The following is a 20,166-nucleotide window of genomic DNA, read 5'->3' as shown; positions in this document are numbered from 1 at the left end:
TCCGTCTTTGGCCACGCCCTGGCCTTCTTCTTCTGTGGGAGGTCCTTCCTCCTCGGCGTCTGGCTTCAAAATGAGACGACATAGGCTTTTAAAGGCCTATGACGTCACATTTTCGTCATATGGTTCCCATGGCCCTGATTGGGCCGTGAAAACCATGTGTTTTGGCCGATAAAAATAAAAATGATGACGTCACTTAAAGGCAATGAAAGCACAGCCAATCAGAATGGCTTTGCTTCAATTGCCTTTAAGATGACGTCATTAAAAGAAACATGGCCGGCCTCACATGGTACAGTAGCCAATCAGAGCGTGGGAACTCCATCCCTACTCTGATTGGCTCTAGTATACCATGTGACAGAGGCCTGGGGGAGAAAGGATGTGACGTCATTGAAAGCTTGGGAACTCCATCCCTACTCTGATTGGCTGTAGTACCCTGTGACAGGCTTTCAATGACGTCACATCCTTTCTCCCCCCAAGCCTCTGTCACATCTTAGTAGTGGGTGTGGGTGGTTAGGCCTCACGGGGTGGACCATTGGCAGTGAGGCGCTGCATTATATTTACACATGCACATCCCCCTGCACATCCCCACATTTACATACACAGCACTCACAGAAACACAGGCCAGGGAGATTAAACAGACACATTAGGGGGAGGGGGCTTTACACAGATTACAGTCACGGCAGGGAAGTTTAACAGACACAATAGGGGGATGGGGGCTTAAACTTCCTGCCTTGACTGTAATCTGTGTAACAGACACATTAGGTGGAGGGGGCCTTACATAGATTACAGTCAAGGCAGGGAGGTTTAACAGACACATTAAAAATATGTATTTAATGTATTTATTGTTGTTTATGTATTTTAAATAGACAGGGGGTGTACTGTACTGTACAGTATGTTGTTTATTGCAATGTTTATTGGGGGCAAATGTCCCCAATAAACATGCTATTCTGCCTTAACCCGTCATTGCCTTAGCGGCTATCAGCTATGGTAATGAAGCAGCATTTCTGTATTTTAATAATATTGTGCAGGAGCAGGGGGGGGTCCCTTGAGCTTTGATTTCTGGCTCAGGGAACCCTCTGCTCACTGTACAATATTATTAAAAATACATTCATGCTGCTTCGTTACCATAGCACATAGCCGCAAAGGTAAGGAACGATTCTTTATTGATGTGTGTGTTTTATTTATACTGTAGATGTGCAGAGGGTCTCCGGAGCTGAACCGCTGTGGTTTTAGGTCCGGGGACCCCCTGCTTCCCGAGATACAGGCCCCTTTATGGGGTGCCGGTATCCCTCTGCTTGGTTTACATGCCGCGGTGACGTGATCGGGACCTTTAAATGCAGAGGGATACCGGCACCTCATAAAGGGGGCTGTATCTCGGGAAGCAGGGGGTCCCCGGACCTGAAACCAACTCGGTTCAGCTCCGGAGACCCCCTGCACATCTACACTATGAATAAAAATGTATTTTAAATAATTTTTAATGTGCCGATGTTTGCGCAGAGAGAGCAGCGGATCTCTCTCTGCTGCAAACACATCTCGCCAGGGGACGGCCTATAGTATCATTGATGTGCATATACAGTACTGTATGTGTATGTTAGGGGTTATAGGGGACGGCTTCAAAGACAACAGCTCGCAAACGCCCCCATGAGTTTTTACACGGCATTGCAGTATTGCAGACAGCGGGAATAAAATGCTTAAATCACAGCCGCGAAATAACGCAATACACTCCGGGCGAAAACGACACAAAACCGCACATCACCGGGATATTCTGAAATTCGCGGAGCTAGCCGAGTTAAAATTAAGTTGGTCGCCACTGTATAACAGCCCTAAATTATGTAAGGTAGTAGAATCAGAGCAGGATGTAATTTCTCTCCAGAAGGACTTGGAGAGACTGGAAACTCGGGCAGGTAAATGGCAGCTGAGGTTTAATACAGATAAATGTAAGGTTATGCATTTGGGAAACAAGAATAAACAGGCAATACAAATTAAATGGGGATAAATTAGGAGAATCTTTGATGGAGAAGGATTTAGGAGTGCCTGAGCAGTAGTGCCCAAAGTCATGCAGTAGCGGCAAAGGCAAACAGTATATTACATTAAACGGGCAATGGTTGGAAGGGAACATATTTATGCCCCTTTGTAAAGCATTAGTAAGTCCACACCTTCAATATGGAGTAACATTTTGGGCACCTCTCCTTAGAAAAGACATTATGGAACTAGAGAAAGTGCAGAGAAGAGCCACCAAATTAATAAAGGGGATAGATAATCTGATTTATGAGGAGAGGCTGGCAAAATTAGATTTGTTTAGATTAGAAACAAGGCGTCTTAGAGGGGATATGATAACTATATACAAATAAATTTGGGGACAGTACCAGGAGCTTTCGAAATAATTATTCATCCCAAGGGCAAGTACAAACGACATGGGGTCATCCCTTAAGGTTTGAGGAAAGAAGATTTCACCAGCAACAAAGGAAAGGGTTCTTTACAGTCAAAAACCTGACGAAGCATCTGATTATATGAAACGCGTTGTTCGGAGTCCAGACGTGCACCTTTTTTACTCCAGACAGTTGCCGTAGCTTTGCCTGATTGCTGTGTATTCAGTCCTGTCTACTGAACGCAGAAGCAGGAGTGAACTGAACACCAGCGATCGGCGAGACTACTTAGACCAGAGGAGTGATTTCCACATGTAAGTTGTTATATTGCTCTTACATTTTTAATTCATAAATATTATCCTTACAACAATCTTGTGGTTACATCTGCCACTCCAATTGGGATTGCGGAGAGGACGTGAGCTGCCGCACCACGGGGCCACTGAGCCTAGCTGACATAGGGTAAACAGTCTCTCCCTCTACTCCTATGAGAGAAGGAAGCCAACTTAATTTCAAGAAACCTTTGTGGGTATTTTACCCAAATGGCCGCGTGAGTACATTCACATTTGTATTGATCCATTCCACTATTCATCCTCCATTTCAGGGTATACTAATTATCACAAGTGTTTTAATCTATTGCAGTGTTATAATTTGTCTTTTCACTGTTTATTTTTTCACATATTGCACTCCCCTTGTCCTAGTCCTACCACTACATGGGGATCCCACTTTTATGTTGAGCAGCATCATTTATCTGGCTATGATTACAAATTTGGTTTATATTGATGTTTTCTGATTAACTGCTAGATTCACCACATTAGAATATAGAGGGAGCGCCCCAGATATCTGTCTCAAATTGTTTACAGTTAGGGCAGTTAAAATGTGGAATTCATTACCCCTGGAGACTGTGATGGCAGATACAATAGATATGTTCAAAAAAAGGTTGAACATATTTTTAGAAATTAAAGGTATACATAATAAGTTAACATGGGAAGGATGTTGATCTAGGGCAGTGATTTTCAACCGGGGTTCCACGGAACCTCTGGGTTTCGCGAGCACCCCTCGGGTTCTGCGGTCATCAGAGGTGGAGAGCTGGGATAACTCTCGCAGCTGTCCCAGGCCTGGCGGCGTGGCAGCACCCCACATAGCAGTGACCTGGCATCAGCAGCAGCCATCCGATCACTGCTCTTTCCTCTCCCTGCTTCTGCCGTCAATTTCTGGCTTACAGCAGAGAGAGGAAGAATCAGCAAGAGAGCCGGTTACATTAAAGACACAGGTGTCTATGCTAGTAGCCTTCATACAATGTCTCACTGAGGCTGTTACGCTGCCAGTTTTGTCAGTTTCGTTATCACGGTATTCAGAAAGACTCTGAAGACCTACGATAGCTAAATGACCACAATTGGCGAGGACCAGCGATATGATATTCGCCTCTCTCAAAAGGTCTCACCCATGAATCTGCAGCAATATGGGCGGGCCAGCATAGATAGCTGCACAGAAAGAGCAACCTCTCCCTGCGCATATATCGCCAGTTTTCGCAGGGTTTTAATAACATTTTGAATACAAGTGTACGTGAGCAGGGGGTCTCCGGAGCAGAACCGCATTGATTTCAGGTCTGGGGACTCCCTGCTTTCCGAGATACAGGCCACCTTACGGGGTGCCGGTATCTCCTATGAATTTAAATGTCTAATGTCACATTTAAATGCATAGGAGATAACGGCACCCCATAACGGGGCCTGTATCTCAGGAAGCAGGGGGTCCCGGACCTGAAATCAACGGGGTTCTGTTCTGGAGACACCCTACTTACATACACTATGTCACTAGAGACCAGGTTTATCAACACCATTTTATACCGGGGATCATTTATTGAGCAAAGCAAGGAGGTAAAATAAATTGTAATTTATTTCAGGAAAAGACATACTGTAAGTCCTGCATTGTGATTTCTCAATAATGACTTCACTGCCAATGGTAATTGCAAGTCATAAAAAAAGAAAAAAAAGGCATATCTTTTTTTAATTTTTATTTTTTTCTCGACAATGGCTTAACAAATGAATGATTTTAAGAAAACAATGTGATGCGTTTAAAAAAAATATTTTAGCATTTTTTACATTCATAAAATCACTTTCTTTTTATTTCTTTAGGAGGTGGCATACACTTTTTTTTTAAAGAGGGGGAATACTATTCAAAACCTTCCAATTTGAGTAGGTTTGGTCTGCTTTCCATACTGTTTATGGAAATATCACACAAACATGTTCTCAAGGGTTCTTTTTCATGAGCAGATAAGCACTGAGGTATTGCACTATATGTTGTGTCATTTGTATGATGCGCTGGCCTTTCTGTTTTTGTTATGTTCTCAAGGGAGTTTTAACTTTGATTACATTTTAAAACAGTTCAAATGATTTTCATGCTACTGTCATCACAGGTTTAGCCAAAGATAGCCTAACTTAATTTCACCTTTCCCCACCACCTCACTCTCCCAAAGCCAAGGAAAAAGGCATTCTAAAGTACAATACTTGATCTCCACACGTCCTCCGGCCATGGGGTTTAGCTGAGTCATATCACTTGGCGTAATGAGCCTGGATTTGTTTTGTCATTGAGAGAGGGGGGATTAGGACAAACTATTGACTGTTATTATGCACACAGTACAATAAACTTGGACTTTCCCCACCCCCCCTTCCTGTAGTGCTTCATCGCCTGTGAAAGAAAAAAAAATGGCTGAAGGATTAGGGAATTGAAGGCCTTGACTGTGTAACACTATTGACAGGTACACAAACGAATAAACTATAACTAACCGTACCTGTAAACTATAATTAATTATTAGAAATAATAGGTAATACACACATGTCTAATACAAATAATGCACGTACTGTATATAATATATACTGTAGAATGTGGAGAGAGTATGTGCAGATATAAAATGGTTAACGTTCCATTACAGTACTTTTAATATAATGCCAACATTGAAATAGGTTATTGTCAGTACCATACTTACCTGTACTATACTTACTGTACCTGTACTTACTGTACTACAGTAAAGTACAGTACCTTACTACATGCCGGTGGCCTGCCCATTATGCTCTAAAAGTACGGGCAAACTGCTAATACTATGGTCAATATGATTGTTGCATTTTTGTACGGTGAGTATGTAGTTCCAGAAACTCAGTATTCATTTTCTTAATTTCTCTTTGTTGGATGGCTTAACAACCTTTCTTATATGATCCTTCATCGCATGCCAGACCGATTCTATTGGGTTCAAATCTGGTGATCTGGAATGGGAGGGGAAAAACAATGGCAAATTAGTTGATCAGATAAAAACTGTTTAAAACAATGAGAAACAGTTACTGTACACTGGAACACTTACTCCGGTGGCGCCTTAACCCAGTTGATCCCGCTGGCAAAAATATAGGTAGTTGAGGCGGTATGTTTAGGGTCATTGTCTTTAAAAAACGATGACCACCAAATGGGAAAACATGCCTAATTTATTGAGCAATATGGGTGACAATTTGCTCTTGAAAAAATACTTTATCCATGATTCCTGGAACAAGAAAAGAAAAAACTGAAAAAGATGAACATTAGGGTACAGAATACACGACAGTTGTACAGTTCATAAGGCTACTGCATGTGACTTTGTGCATTATTTTACCCTCAAAGATGATTATGCATCCTGGTCCACGTCTAGAGATCGCACCCCACACATGCATCTTCAGTGGGTGCTTGGGCCGTGGCATCAGAGATAGCCGTCCTTTTTTGCGGAATGCAAAAGTGGCAAATCTCTCAAGAACTACCATTGTCTTGTCAGAAAAGATGACATCCTGAAAGGTCTCGCCACTTTCGATCCATGTCCGTGCTTGGTCCACTCTTTTTATCTTGCTGGCCTCCCCTTACCATAGGATACACTCTTTTAATGATAAGGAAGAATGTTACAGGGACTGTACAGGCAAACCACACTTTTAACTAAAGTACAGTACTGTACAACACTTTTGCTGTACTGTACTAACTACTGCACAGTAATTACAGTGCAGTATCAACCATGTTGTGTCACTCTGCATACTATTGCAATATACTGTACATTATTACCGTAAGACACTTACTTTACATGTCCATATTTCCATCCCAATTGGCGTCTCATGAACCTGATGCTGGTCTCAGATGCTGTGATATTGTGACTCTTCTCTAGAATAGTCTTGACAGTTTATGCACAGCACTCATCATTAGCCTTGCTGATTGCGCCCACCAGATGCTTTGCTGTCCTACAGTTTAAAGGAAATGAGAACAATTTGTTAGGCCCAAAAATAACTAAACAAAATATGCATTTTAATATGCAAGACGCTCTTAGTCATAAAATCAGCAGGAGAAAACAAAACCCTTTAATATTTTTGTCTAAAAGTAGTACAGTAATTTTTAGGAAAAAAGAGTGGTGTGATTAGCGCTAAAAACAGATCAAAACAAATGTGATAATGATTATATGAACAACAGTGTGAATGTTAAATTAATTAATAAACAAGGCTGCCAGGAACATCTAACCCAAACACAGTTAGTGAAACACAAAAAAGACAAATACAGACCCCTTAGAGTCCAAATAGGTGATATAAAAAGTCCAATGGATGGCTTGAAATATCCAATAAATGGTGATCTAGTCCAGTGGACAGCAGATTCCTCAGCAGCAAAAGTGATATGCCATGCAGGGAAGACAAGAGAACAAAATCATAGTGTAACACAGTATGGTTAAAACATATAACATATAGACATTCACAGACAAACATAGACAACACTAAACAACACTAAACAATAGGCTGACTAATAATAAAGATTTTAATAAACACAGTAAAATCCAGCACACTGGTGACGAGCAGGTTCAGGATCCGGTGTTTTAAAACCGGAATCCTACTTACAGCAAGGCCACAGGATATATGCAGGTGAATAGTGTATTGGTGGTCCGGCGGCAGATGCTTGTGGGCGCGTGCCGCATGTAGAGTCCTGCAGGTAACTCCTCGAGCTAATGCCGAAAATGGCGACACTGTTTTCTACTCCACAAGACGCCTTCCGTTTGCGCCCGGAACTGCGTCACAGCGGGCGGGACAAAGACACCGGATCACACTGCAAATGCCAACTCCTATGAACAGCAACTCCAGGAACTGCTGCAACGATCTGCTCCTCTATCAGTGGTGCTGGTAAATGACTCTCAAAGGCCCAACGCGTTTCGTGCGCATGCGCACTTCTTCAGGGGATCCATTGGGCCATTTTCGGCATTAGCTCGAGGAGTTACCTGCAGGACTCTACACGCGGCACGCGCCCACAAGCATCTGTCGCCGGACCACCAATACACTATTCACCTGCATATATCCTGTGGCCTTTCTGTAAGTAGGATTCCGGTTTTAAAACACCGGATCCTGAACCTGCTCGTCACCAGTGTGCTGGATTTTACTGTGTTTATTAAAATCTTTATTATTAGTCAGCCTATTGTTTAGTGTTGTTTAGTGTTGTCTATGTTTGTCTGTGAATGTCTATATGTTATATGTTTTAACCATACTGTGTTACACTATGATTTTGTTCTCTTGTCTTCCCTGCATGGCATATCACTTTTGCTGCTGAGGAATCTGCTGTCCACTGGACTAGATCACCATTTATTGGATATTTCAAGCCATCCATTGGACTTTTTATATCACCTATTTGGACTCTAAGGCGCCGGTCTGTATTTGTCTTTTTTACAGTAATTTTTAGGCTCAAATCTAATTGCAAAGAAAACAAGTAAACAAAAAAATTAATTTGGAAATGCAACAAGCTTATACAAGTACTGTAATACAGTAATTATGGAATGAAAACAAAAATACTTACTCTGTTGTGACTGGGGGACTCGGCTTTACACTTTTTGCCTTACCATGGGCATGAAAGCCGACAGTGCTTTTTGCTAAGTCAAGGCCCGAAGTAACTAACCAGCATTGGATCTGTAAAATTCTGTGTCCTTTTTTGTACATATCCTGTATTCTCATGCGGAAATCCTTTGAAATCGTTAACTTCGGCATCGCTGCTTTAGAAAATAAATCAAACACAGAGGAATGTATATTCAATGTATATTCAATGTGCATTGAATCAACAGAAGTGATGGTGTATTTATAATTGTAATGGACCTTGCTCGAAAGGTTTAGTATACAGTATGTCCACTTTTAACACCTGCAACTCGTGTCCATGCCCGCTAAACAATTCAAATAGGAACACATAAAAGGTGACACAAATTGCATAGCCTCCCACACGCTGATCTCTATCTGAACAAGCTCTTGTACAGATACTGTATTGTGCATTTTTCCATCTGCATCCAAGCATTCCATCTCCTGCCTATCAGAGCAGACCTCCATAGTGCTGCCTGTAGCCATACAAATGCATAGAATACGTGGGGAAGTGTGGAGAGTCCTTTCACAGTGCCTCCTGCTCCTGCAGTATCCTCTCATAGTGCTGTCCTTCCAACGCAGCTGCTAAGGTAGTGCCCTGCCCACAAATATAATAGTAAAATAATATTTAATGTAAACTGCAGCAGGACTGGACAATACGTAGACTTGTTAGGATAAAACAAGGTAAATTGGTAAAAGAAAATGCATATTAGTTAAATACATGATTAATTATTTTTGCTCTCTTTTTAGCATCTTCGAATTCAAGTGTTATCAGAATTAAGTCCTTGCTTGATATTCCAAGTAAAGTGGAGGAATATTACATGAGAGGATATGTTGCTGCTGCAGTTCATCCAATTATTCTGTCTACCGGTCGCAGAAAACATTTACCAGTTAGTTATTTGTATCGAGTAGTACTATATCGACTTACATTAAGGTGAGTTTGTGGTTACAATATTATACATTAAAATTGGTAATGAAACATACTGTAATAAGCTCTATGGCTCATATTCAATACACTATGAAGGACCTTTCCTCTGGAAAATTTAGGGCCTTATTCGATATATACTCCCAAGCTGTCGTTTGTGCTGTTCTTGCAGAAAAGCTCAATTAACTTCTACGGTTATTTTCCGTTGAAAACATCCCAAATGGCCGCTATGGCATATATGGAATTATACCTTTCCTTTAGCCTCTATTCATTTGTAAATCTTCCCAACCTTGAGGAAGACTGTGTCAGAGTATCGAATAGTGGCATATAGTACGTGTCGAAGGGAATTTTCTTATTTTTATGTTTCATTTGAGGTGTTTAAAATGCACTTTGATCATGTCCCTCAATGTCAATATCTCAATGTACTTAGTTGAACCGTAATAGAATGTGAGGTTATAAGGTATCTTGACTGTTTTATTGACAAATCCACACTTCCACTTTAGTTTAAGTCTCTAACTGTATAATATTTTGCTAAATCTTTATAAAAATGTCTAAACAGTATTTTCCCTTTGATCAAGAAGACTCAATACTGTACATCTGCATATTTATTTGATGCCGCACGAATGTTTCATTATATAGGTTACAAAAATTTAATTTGTATGCATTTTGGCTATTATTAATAATACCATACTAAAAATGTAATTTACTACTCTAGTTATAAATAAAAAAAATACACATAATTCCCTATTCATTTCATTTCAATCCAAACAGGTATTCAACATGACTCGATGCATTAAAAATCATTTCAAACAATGAAGTATGCGTCAAAAAGTATGTATAAAGCAGGGATGGAAAAAATCCTAAAATGTCCCCACTGGCGCATGTGCTTTGCACAGTGAGGAGGGAGATCAGGGAGCAGGAATCGGTGGCTGGATGGGCGGGCTGACTGGCTCTGCTGCCTTGTATTCTTTATTTGGGATGGTGCTGCGCTGCTGCTAAATAAACACATCCTCCACTTCTAGAAACTGTAGCTCTTTCTGGTGAGCAGAAAGACGCAGGGGAATTGTCATTATGAGTCAGCTCTTCTCTCTAGGCTAGACTCCCCTCCATTCCTGCTGGAGAGAGAGAGAAGGAGAAGCTCTACCGCACTGAGAGGAGGTGGAGAAACTGAGAAATACAGACTGTGCGGGTCAGCCTCAATCACTGCTAAGTAAAGAGGGACGCATGCTGTACGGCTTAGGCATTAAAGGACATACTGAACTGTAGGCATGGACTACTGTAGATTCACATAGGGAACAGTGGAGGGATTTAAGTAGTGGAGTGACAGTGATTGGTGAAAGACACTGGGACATGGGTAAGATACAGGACACAGGGAGGAAACAGTGACAGAAGTACAGTATGATAGCGGGCACATGATAAGGGAGAGAATGACAAGAAGGCATGGTAGAAGGGATATAGTACACAAGAGAGAGAGAGAGAGAGAGTGACATGTAAGGCTGCAAACATAGTGTATTCGTGCGTGCACACGCGTGTTCGCGCGGCGTCACGCTCGCCTGTAGCAGGAAAGATTTTTGTAGAAAGGAAAAAGATACTGCCGGCGCCAATTCAAACCGTGTAGTGTAAAGTCCAAATCAAAGTCCTTTGGTGATAGTGATAAGCAAAATGCAGATTTTCTCCAAGACGTGACGTGATATGTGAAAAGATAAAGAGAAAATTATAGTGCAGTATGTCAAAATGAGGACATAAAAACATATAACACTAACAACATCTAACAAACAAGACAGACTCACAACAACAACTAGCCAGACAGAAATTAATAAAAAAGCTATTTATTAACAACTACTGCAGGATTCTGGAGGGTTTCACACACTAATCCGGGGGGGCAAAATCGTTACCCTACTCACAGGATGCAGGATATTTGAAAGCAGCAGGACTGGAAGCACTTTCTGTGGATCCAAGATGGCGACCGGAGCTCACTCTCTGGCGTCCCCACGTGTGGCAGATGCTGTATGGATGCTGTATGGAGCTCCAGGGGCGCTGGAACAGTGATGCTGCTTTTGCGTGTAACGTGTCACGCTCTCTCCTCCTGCCGGTTTCCAATTCTCCTACTCTCCTGCTCCCCAGCCGTGCGGTATACTCTCCACGAATCAATTGCTTCTAAAAAACGAATCTTCCCAACATAGGAAAGATTTTTGTACTGCAGGCAGAGGCAACGGGGAGGCGTGTTGGGGGCATGGCCTTGATGTCGGAACCACTATGGACACAGTCTAAGATGCAAGACACAGTGAAAAGAGAGTGCCAGGGGAATGACTCGGCTACCGGGCAGATACTTATGATACAGGGGAGTGAGACGTGACAGGAGTGAGACATACTAAAGGATACAGGGGGAGAGATATAGCGGCTATGTGATGGGTGAGATATAAGGCACATGACAGAGAAACAGTGAATTAGGGGAGATGAACATGGGAAAGTAGGGATGGGTTACGATGAGACATTTTGTATAGCTCAGAAGTAAGGAGAACCCCTTCTTGTACTGTACAATTAACCTCCCATTCCTAATCTCTGGGAGATTGACTCTGATCTGTTTTGCATTGTACATTTGTTTGAGCTTCTCTCTCCATTTGTATGTGTGCATACTACTGTGTGTGTATATACTGTATACTACTGTACTGTGTTTATGTGTGCGTATATGTTTAATTACATTTAGTTTCCAGGGTCCAGTAGCTCTGGGTTTGCCCTCCCAAGCTAAAAATTGCCTGTGTGTGTAGAAGGGGTAAGACTCAGACTGTATTGATGTGTGTGTGTGTGTGTGTGTGTGTGTGTGTGTGTGTGTGTGTGTGTGTGTGTGTGTGTGTGTGTGTGTGTGTGTGTGTGTGTGTGGGGGGGGGGGGGGGGTGGGGGAGGGGGGGCAGTGTTTGTGTCTTTGTGATGGTGATTTAGTGTTGGTTTGTGTGTGTGAGTGGGGTCAATCTGTGTGTGAAGGGAGGAGGGTCACCCTGTGTGACGAGGGGGGTCAGTCTGTGTCACAGATATAGTACAGTGATACTGACTCACTGACAGAAGGGGGAGAGGGGTAGCCAGAATGCCACCCCACCTCTGCGCATAACAAAACGCTGCTTCCAAAAATTTTGGCTGGATCCTAAGTATTTATCATTTTTGTCCACCCCTGATAAAGTCTTCATACATATGACGCACATTTTATGAAGGTTTGTATTACTTTTTAGCAATTCAACTTTGACGCACAAACAAAATAAAATATATAATCTTAGTACATAGGCCCTTTTATGTTTTCTTTTTATTGAGCAGGACACATTCTCATTAATTTAATTTCACAATTCACTTGTGCAAGAATTGACAAAAGCTTCTTTCTTTCCCCACCAGTCAAAAGCATACTGCATCCTCAGGAGAAAGACATTCTACGCTTGTAATTGAGGAATGGACTTCGATGTGTGAAACGCTGACACATGAAAGCATGAAAACATTGCTAGAAAAGGTATTGCATTTTTTTGCATGGTTTTTTTTTTACATTTTCATTTTAAACTCTTTTTCCTGTTTTATCCAAAAGATAGCTGTTTTACTATTTGAACAAAATAAGTTTGTTACTTCTCTAGATTTTCCAATGTGTGCTTAGCTTATGAATCCTAGTAACAATGTATGCATTAAAGTAGCATTTCTAGCACTAATGTGAACTACTGCAATATACACACTCTAAGCAAGCTCAAAACCCAAACTCACTACATTGTGTATATATATATATGTGTATATACTGTATATTTGTGTAATTTGGAGTGTGACCAAATGCATACAACAATAGACAAAAAGGTCCAAATGCTACAGCCAACTTGACAAATCATTTAGTACTTTTTACTATGTATTTTATCTATATTCTTTCTTTGTATAAGTGCCCTAATATTAATAGTGAAAAAAATCTAAAATAGAAACACTGCCAAAAAAAACATATAAATACTGCCCATGCTAGAGGCAGCAGCAGCAGCAGCTGCAGCATCATCTTTATATACAGTATATCAAAAACCTTTCAAAAGGACATATGTAGATAAAGTATACATTGCCCTGCAGTATCCAGTATGTGAACTTGATACTTAAAGACCAAGTATTAAAGACAATACAGTATATCAAGAGCAAAAAAACTATACAGCTTATTCAGGAAACTTCGATAAGTGCATTATCGACAGTTTTGAGCACGTTTCGAGTGAGTTTGCATGTGCAGTTATTCAGAAATCTCCGACAACATCGCAAACTCGCTCGAAACCTGCTTCTTCCTGATCAGTCACGCACCCACTCAGACAAACCAAGCGCTAGCTACAAAAATGCTCAAACTCAAATATTTTGACAAATTGAGCTATTCAGGTAGCTCCGAGATTCACATTGCGCAAGTAACTCGCACATTCTGATCTCGCCACCTGAAGAGTGGTGAAATGGGATCCGCGATGTGACTCGGAAGGTGTCACTCGCTTGTGAGCATTGCTTCGGATTGGGGTTACTGGAACGAGGTGGATTGGGGCAGTCCTCCCAGCCCGGCCGGTTGCCTTGGTAGCACCGGCGCTCGTGGACAAACTCTGAGGGCTTATCTGCAGCACCTCTGGCACTGGACTTGCTCCGCCACGGCTTGGTGATCTCGGGAGGGTCAGGTGCCTTGGAGACCTTAGGTGTTGGCACTGGAGAGGTCGTCAAGACCTGCTTCTTGAACTGTAGCCGCGTATTCACAAATTTATCCGCCATCGTGGCAGCCTCCTCGTGCGTTCTGTGCTCGTGGTCTATGACCCACTCGTGTATCTCCGGTATACATTTGAGCAGAAACTTCTCCCGGATAAGCAGGTCCATCAGACCCCGGAACATGGTGACCCCACATTCAGCTACCCACTGATGGCTGTGATGGGTTAGCCGGGAGTCGAACTCCACATGGGTGTCCCCTGTGCCTTTGTCCAGAGCCCTGAACTGGGCACGATAGGACTCCAGCGTGAGCGCATACCTGGCGAGCAACTTAGCCTTCACATAGTCATAATTTCTGGCGTCTGCACGGTCGATCTCCCGGAAGGCGATTTGTGCCTTCCCACTCAGGTGTGGGCTCAGGTATCTTACCCACTCAGATTGCAGCAGGTGGTGTAATAAGCATTGGTTCTCAAATGAACCGAGGAACCCATCGGTGTCATCCACGAACTTGGCAAAGCAGTTAAATGACACCCGGGTTTGGCAACCGTGACTACCAGTCGTGGGGGGTGCCGGAGTGGGCATCGCAGGGGCAACATTATCTGGAGGGCCTGCAGGAGTTGGTCCACGGTTGCCTCAGGTCCCAGAGCGGTTATGATAGCCATAAAATTGATTGCTGCAGCAGGAGGTGTGGCTACCTGGTCAACTACCAGGGTGTCCACCTCATCGTCCTGCTCGCCCCTGGAGGCTTCACCTTCCAACTCCTGGGCAATGGCGTTATTGGCCGCAACCACTGCTGCATTGGCGACCTCGGACAAGCCGGCCTCGTGCCGCTCAATGTCCTCCACGAGGTCCACTTTTTCTCTTTCCTTGGTCGGCAGACCATAGCCCTCAAAATGAGCTACAAGAGCGTCCATTGCCCAGCTAAGGTAGCAGCCAGCTTTTCCGGCCATCCTGGATCAGGTTGACTTACTAAGGTGAATGTGAACGGAGAGGTACACTGGACTATGTGTGGACTATGTGTGTCCGCAACTACCAGTCCTGCAGTCTTGAAATCAAGACTGACCCAGAACTGAAAGTCCTGCAAGAATTGCAGAACTGAGCCTAGTGATCCCGCCTCTGCCACCAGAAAAAAGCCAGTACTTTTAACACCTTTTACCACCAGGATCACTATTACCAGACAGGACACAATAAAAGTTTATTCTGGCAAGCCAGCAAACACACAAAATACACAATTCCAAAGTACACTCACCAACTGAGAACAGTGCTATTTGCCACAAATAAGTTTCAAATCTCCAGCCAGCCGTGTCTCCGATCAGCTCCAAACCTTGTCTGGTTCCCTGCTCCGGTCACGCTCTTTACATAGCCCCAGTTGGCTATACTTTGGCTCCATGTAATCACAGGGCAGATCGTGATAGTGCAGCCAATCAGAGGACTACGGCTCGTCCGGCTGTACCAATGGGAGGAGGCCGGGTTAGAAGCTCAGGACCGCCCCTGGATGACGGAGCTGCTAGGAAGCGGTGAATTCAAACTTGCCAATGGGAATCATGCCTACAGGGTTCAGACCTTGTTACTGCGCCCCCCTGCCTTGTCTCCCTGGTGCTTGCGCCCCCCCCCCCCTTACCTTAGTGTAGTATCACTCGACGCCTCGGGGTCATATAACGTCACAACACGTGACTCGCAGTGTCTTTTGACGTTACCATGGAGACGCGTCCAGAAGACAGCTGAATCTCGGTAAGTTCAGGTTGCTGAGGCCTCATGCGGTCCCCCAGCATTTAATTTAAATGCCTTGGAAGAGCGCAGGGCTTCTGCAACCACAGCGCCCCCTAAGAAAATCTTGCGACCCCTAGTTTGCGCACCCCTGGCCTAGATCCCTGAAATCATTTTTTAGGATCCTCGAACTTTATCATTGGTGCCAACATGTACAAAGACCGCCGGTTCATTCTTAGCCCCTCCCAGCAATCTGTCTACCCGAACTCAATGTGCTGAACTCAAGCCCCGGGAGACAACAAACTCTTCGGCTCATGCGGTCATGGCAACAGATTGCCATATCTACCTTCTTAATATGTTACCACTACAATCTTTCTTGATCTCTGTGTATCCTGAGTGCTCTCTGTGCTGGAGGAACTATTCCCTTGGCCGATAGAGGAATCAGTCTCCCCCAGCATTGCCATTCCTGACACTCCCAATATCTCCACTCAATCTGGCAAATACTATTGGGATGGATCAGCTCCAAATTAGCCTGCCTCTTTCCTTTTCCCCCTGCTTCCCCTTCTAACTGTTACCCAGCCACCAACAGCTCCTCACTCACAGCTCCACCATCTGCACCACTGTCTTGCAATGCTTGTTCTGTGTCAATGGACGGTATCACACTGACGCCTACTCTCACTCTTGCTCCATTGTCTCTGGAGGGTGGGGGGGGGGGGGTAGTGCTGGATATGGAAAGTCCATGGATTGGATTCAGACAGGTTCCCCATTTCTACTCAGTACTCTCCATTACTATTACACTTTGACGTCTACAAATATGCAATAAAACATTCAGCAGCTTTAGCCACACTTTTGGAATTTGAGGTAAGAGTAACCTACAGGTTTTAATAAAAAATTAGACACTGTCGTTAATGAACCATTTTACAAAGAAAGATCTTTTACAATAAATTAAATGCCTGCAAACCAGCATTTCGGACATAGTATTTCATGTCTCATTTCCTGTGAATATTTTAAGACTTACCGAAGCAGGAAATTGTTGTTATTGTAGTAGTTGTAGTAATGTTGTTGTTTAAATGAGTTGCCAAGGAAAAGGTTTGAGAGGAAAGAGGCTCTTTAAGTTATTTGTAGAAGGACTAGGTGGACTTTATTCTTTTTTAGACTAAAAGATGAATCTAATCGTTAGTAATAATGACATGCAAATGATGCGTTATCATACTATTGCATATCTCAAAAAACCTTGGAAAGTTAACACTGGGACGTAGCGCTAAGTTAGTTAGGTCATACTAAAACTTGAGGATTATTGCTCCCTTTGACGAATTAAAGTGGAATATTTGAGAGAGAGAGAAAGAGAGAGAGTACTTCTAATCTTAAAAAGAATGGATGCAGACAGTGGGCCATATTTACTAAGCAATGTTCTGCCAATTAGGCACTATCGATGCTGGAATACATTACAGCCTATTTAAATAAATGGACTGTAAGGTGTCTTCCTAATCCAGAATGTGTCTCATAGCAGAAGACTGCCTATTAGGTATGCTTCTCTATCCCAGAAGAGGGTACAGTGCTTTGTACAGGTATGAGCTCTCCATGACAAGTAGAGCTCAAAACTAAGTATACTGTGACAGTGGTGCTAGCCATCAGCTGGTTTAGCTCACACTGATTCAGTTGTTGTCCTGAATAATAAAGGTTGTGTGAGCTCAACTTCTGATCCTGTTTGGTCTGACACTATACTCCATTCCTATAGTGCCTTAGACTTGTCAACCCAATAATTGTGTGCTGTGGGAAGGAAGTGGAATAACCGCCTGCAGTTTGTACATACATAGTTACATAGTAGATGAGGTTGAAAAAAGACATAAGTCCATCAAGTTCAACCTACAGTATGCTAAATGTAGGCATTTTGTCTAAATTTGTAGAGTTTTATTTATTTATTATAAAATAAAGTATTTCAATTCAGTATGTGTCTAGCACTCTGGTTCTGCTATACCGTAGCCACCTGTGTGCATATCTTTCATGTAGCACTAAAATTAGTGCATATACCTGCAGTTGCTCTGTCCCCCTGGCTTCCTTTAAAAGGAGACCACGTCCACTTCCTGATTGATAGTTTAATGTTCCTTGTGGAGCACACCTGAGATACCTGTGAGATACGTTAATAGCTAGATTAGCTACAGCATATGTGTGTGCTGAGTAGCGATACTGGGATGGAACTCGTTTAAATATACTTTGCATAGCCATTAGCTGATTTAACGAAATGGAGGTCCTTTCTGGAACTGGTTGATGGCTAGTTGACTCCGCTATTTCAGATAATACTAATTTAAAAATATGCTCAGAGAATACCTACAAGCAGTCCAGATTGTTGCATTAAGCAACTTAAATGTTTCTTTATTTTCTAAACTAAGAAATTCCCTTTCTAATATTTTACTTTCAGACAGTTTTTTTTAAAGAAGCCTACATTATGAAAATATAAACACAATAATGTCATGCTATATAGAAGTGTACAATATTTAAAAATGATGTCCACTTTAAATCCATTCATTATAAAATTATATAATTAAGAAATGAATGTTGAAAAGAGCATAAAAGTTATTATATGTATTACTGTTTCTATGGTACTTTAATTTCAATACACATTAACGTGTAACAGCAAAAAGTTTAAGTATTTGATTATTACAGTATCTGAAAAGCTCATGTTGCTGTGTCATAATTAACCACTTGGCTGTCCTAAGGAGCTTCACTGAAGGTCACGAGGGCTGGCTCTGGTAGCCCTTAAACTAATCAGTGAATATCCTGATATATATTTTTTTTAATTTTCTAGGAGAGATCACTCTTAGTTTTTGACTTGTTGGAGGGGCTGTGGCACTCTGGTGCCGCTTCCCCTACAGTACTGAAATGGTTAAAGGCTTAAAGTTGTCAACCTAAGCATCTCATCTACTTATGATTTACAGTACTACTTGATATTTTCTGCATTCTTAAAAATATTCGTATGATGTGGACGCAATTTTTTCCATGTTAACTCTAGATATGTTGGGCTCCAATCTGAAATCTGTGAGATATGGGGGTTCTGGCACAAAAAATGCATTTTAATGGACTAGTACTGATTTGGTATTTATTATATTTATTTATACAAAAAATTACCAGGAAGAATACATTGAGCGTTACCTCTCGTTTTCAAGTATGTCCTGGGCACAGAGTTAAGATGACAAATAATACATGGTTACAAATATAGTTACATAAGTGAACAGGGTATACAATATATACAAGACATTGCACGCACAGTTAGAGATAATATATATTATAGATGTATGTAGCAGTTACAGACCAGGTTAAAATGTGAGACAGCTTTGGTTTTGAAAGAACTTAGACTGGTGGAGGCTGTGAGAGTCTCCAGTAGATTGTTCCAGTTTTGGGGGAACGGTAAGACACGGTAAGGGCACGGTAAGAGGAGGAGCGGCCGGATACTTTGCTGAACCTTGAACAGTCTTTTGGAGTCAGATTTTTATCAGAAATACTCTTTTTAAATCCATTAGCTGCTGTTGCTAAAAATCATTGAGACTGACATCAAGTCAGAGACTCCAAGAAAATCCATGTTTGTTGACAGATCAGCTTCTATTAAGTAATGTAATGGTAAAAAATGCACAAAGGGGGAGAGGACCCAAGGCATTCTCCCGCTGGGACCCATATTACACAAAAGCCTCCTGCTCCCTGCACATATTCCTCTGTAATAAATGTTCTTCAAAGTATGTTTAAACACTTACATATCAGGACATCAATAATCAAATGATCATATCCAAAAGGTGAGGTGGTTCCTGCTTCAGCAGAAAACAACTATTACTCACTGTACCCATCCCGTCAGAACTCTGTGGGCATGCTTCTCTGGTCAAATGAATGAGTAGAGATCACCTGCGCCGCAGGTAGGTGGAAAGCACCGTTCCTTGATAAGAAAAATTGAGTAGTTTTTACATCTCGACTGCTTTGCTGTGGGTCGTTCCTCAATAAATCTGTTTTATCAGCAAGCTTATTTCTGGACACAATTTTTCTTATTAAGCGGTGCTGTCCACCTACCTGCGGGTTAGGTAATCTCTACTAGATGTTACACAAGGCAGAGAGAAAGGTCCGGCGCCACAGCCAGTGACTAGATCGGAGGCACTTCCGGTTTGAATAAAGATACTTTATTGAACGCACAAAAGACACTGTTGAACACAGGCTACACAACAGTCTGGGGAGACTCTGCTGCTAATTGACCAACTGGAACAAGCTGATTTATTGGGGAGGGGGAGGGTCATGTGACTGCTTTAGCTGTATATAACTAAGACCCCTACTGCATTTGCAGGAACTGCTTTGCCATGATATAGTGAGCCATTTAAAGTGAGCTTTTTAAGTGAGAAGTTATAGTTAGACTATAGTTTGACTAGAGGTGACTGGTGACTGCATCTTTCTGCAAACTCTTTTACTCACGACAACAAACGGTAAGCTATTCAGATCACACTACTGCACCGACACACTTTATTCGAGCAAATACCCGGTATGTACCTGGCAGATACCTGGAATGCGCCGCTCCTCACCTCTGACAAGCCCCGTTGCATTTGCCTTCCCAGCCTGGGTTCATGCCTGGCTGATGGGCGGCTGATCTGTT

The 20,166-nt window shown here is 42.3% G+C and overlaps 1 protein-coding gene across 1 annotated transcript in view; it reads left to right on the top strand.

Annotated features, from left to right (window-relative positions):
• Positions 1 to 20,166, top strand: part of RFTN2 (raftlin family member 2) — a 77,359-nt gene that overhangs the window by 12,764 nt on the left and 44,429 nt on the right. The window contains exons 2-3 of the mRNA XM_075608332.1: positions 8,990 to 9,173; positions 12,546 to 12,657. Of these exons, the coding sequence (XP_075464447.1) occupies positions 8,990 to 9,173; positions 12,546 to 12,657 (296 nt within the window). The remainder of the gene's footprint in view (positions 1 to 8,989; positions 9,174 to 12,545; positions 12,658 to 20,166) is intronic.

The sequence above is a fragment of the Ascaphus truei genome, chromosome 7 (assembly GCF_040206685.1).
Source record: "Ascaphus truei isolate aAscTru1 chromosome 7, aAscTru1.hap1, whole genome shotgun sequence".
NCBI lineage: Eukaryota > Metazoa > Chordata > Amphibia > Anura > Ascaphidae > Ascaphus > Ascaphus truei.
Note: the sequence above shows the minus strand (reverse complement) of the source record. Positions and strands in the feature narration are given on the sequence as shown.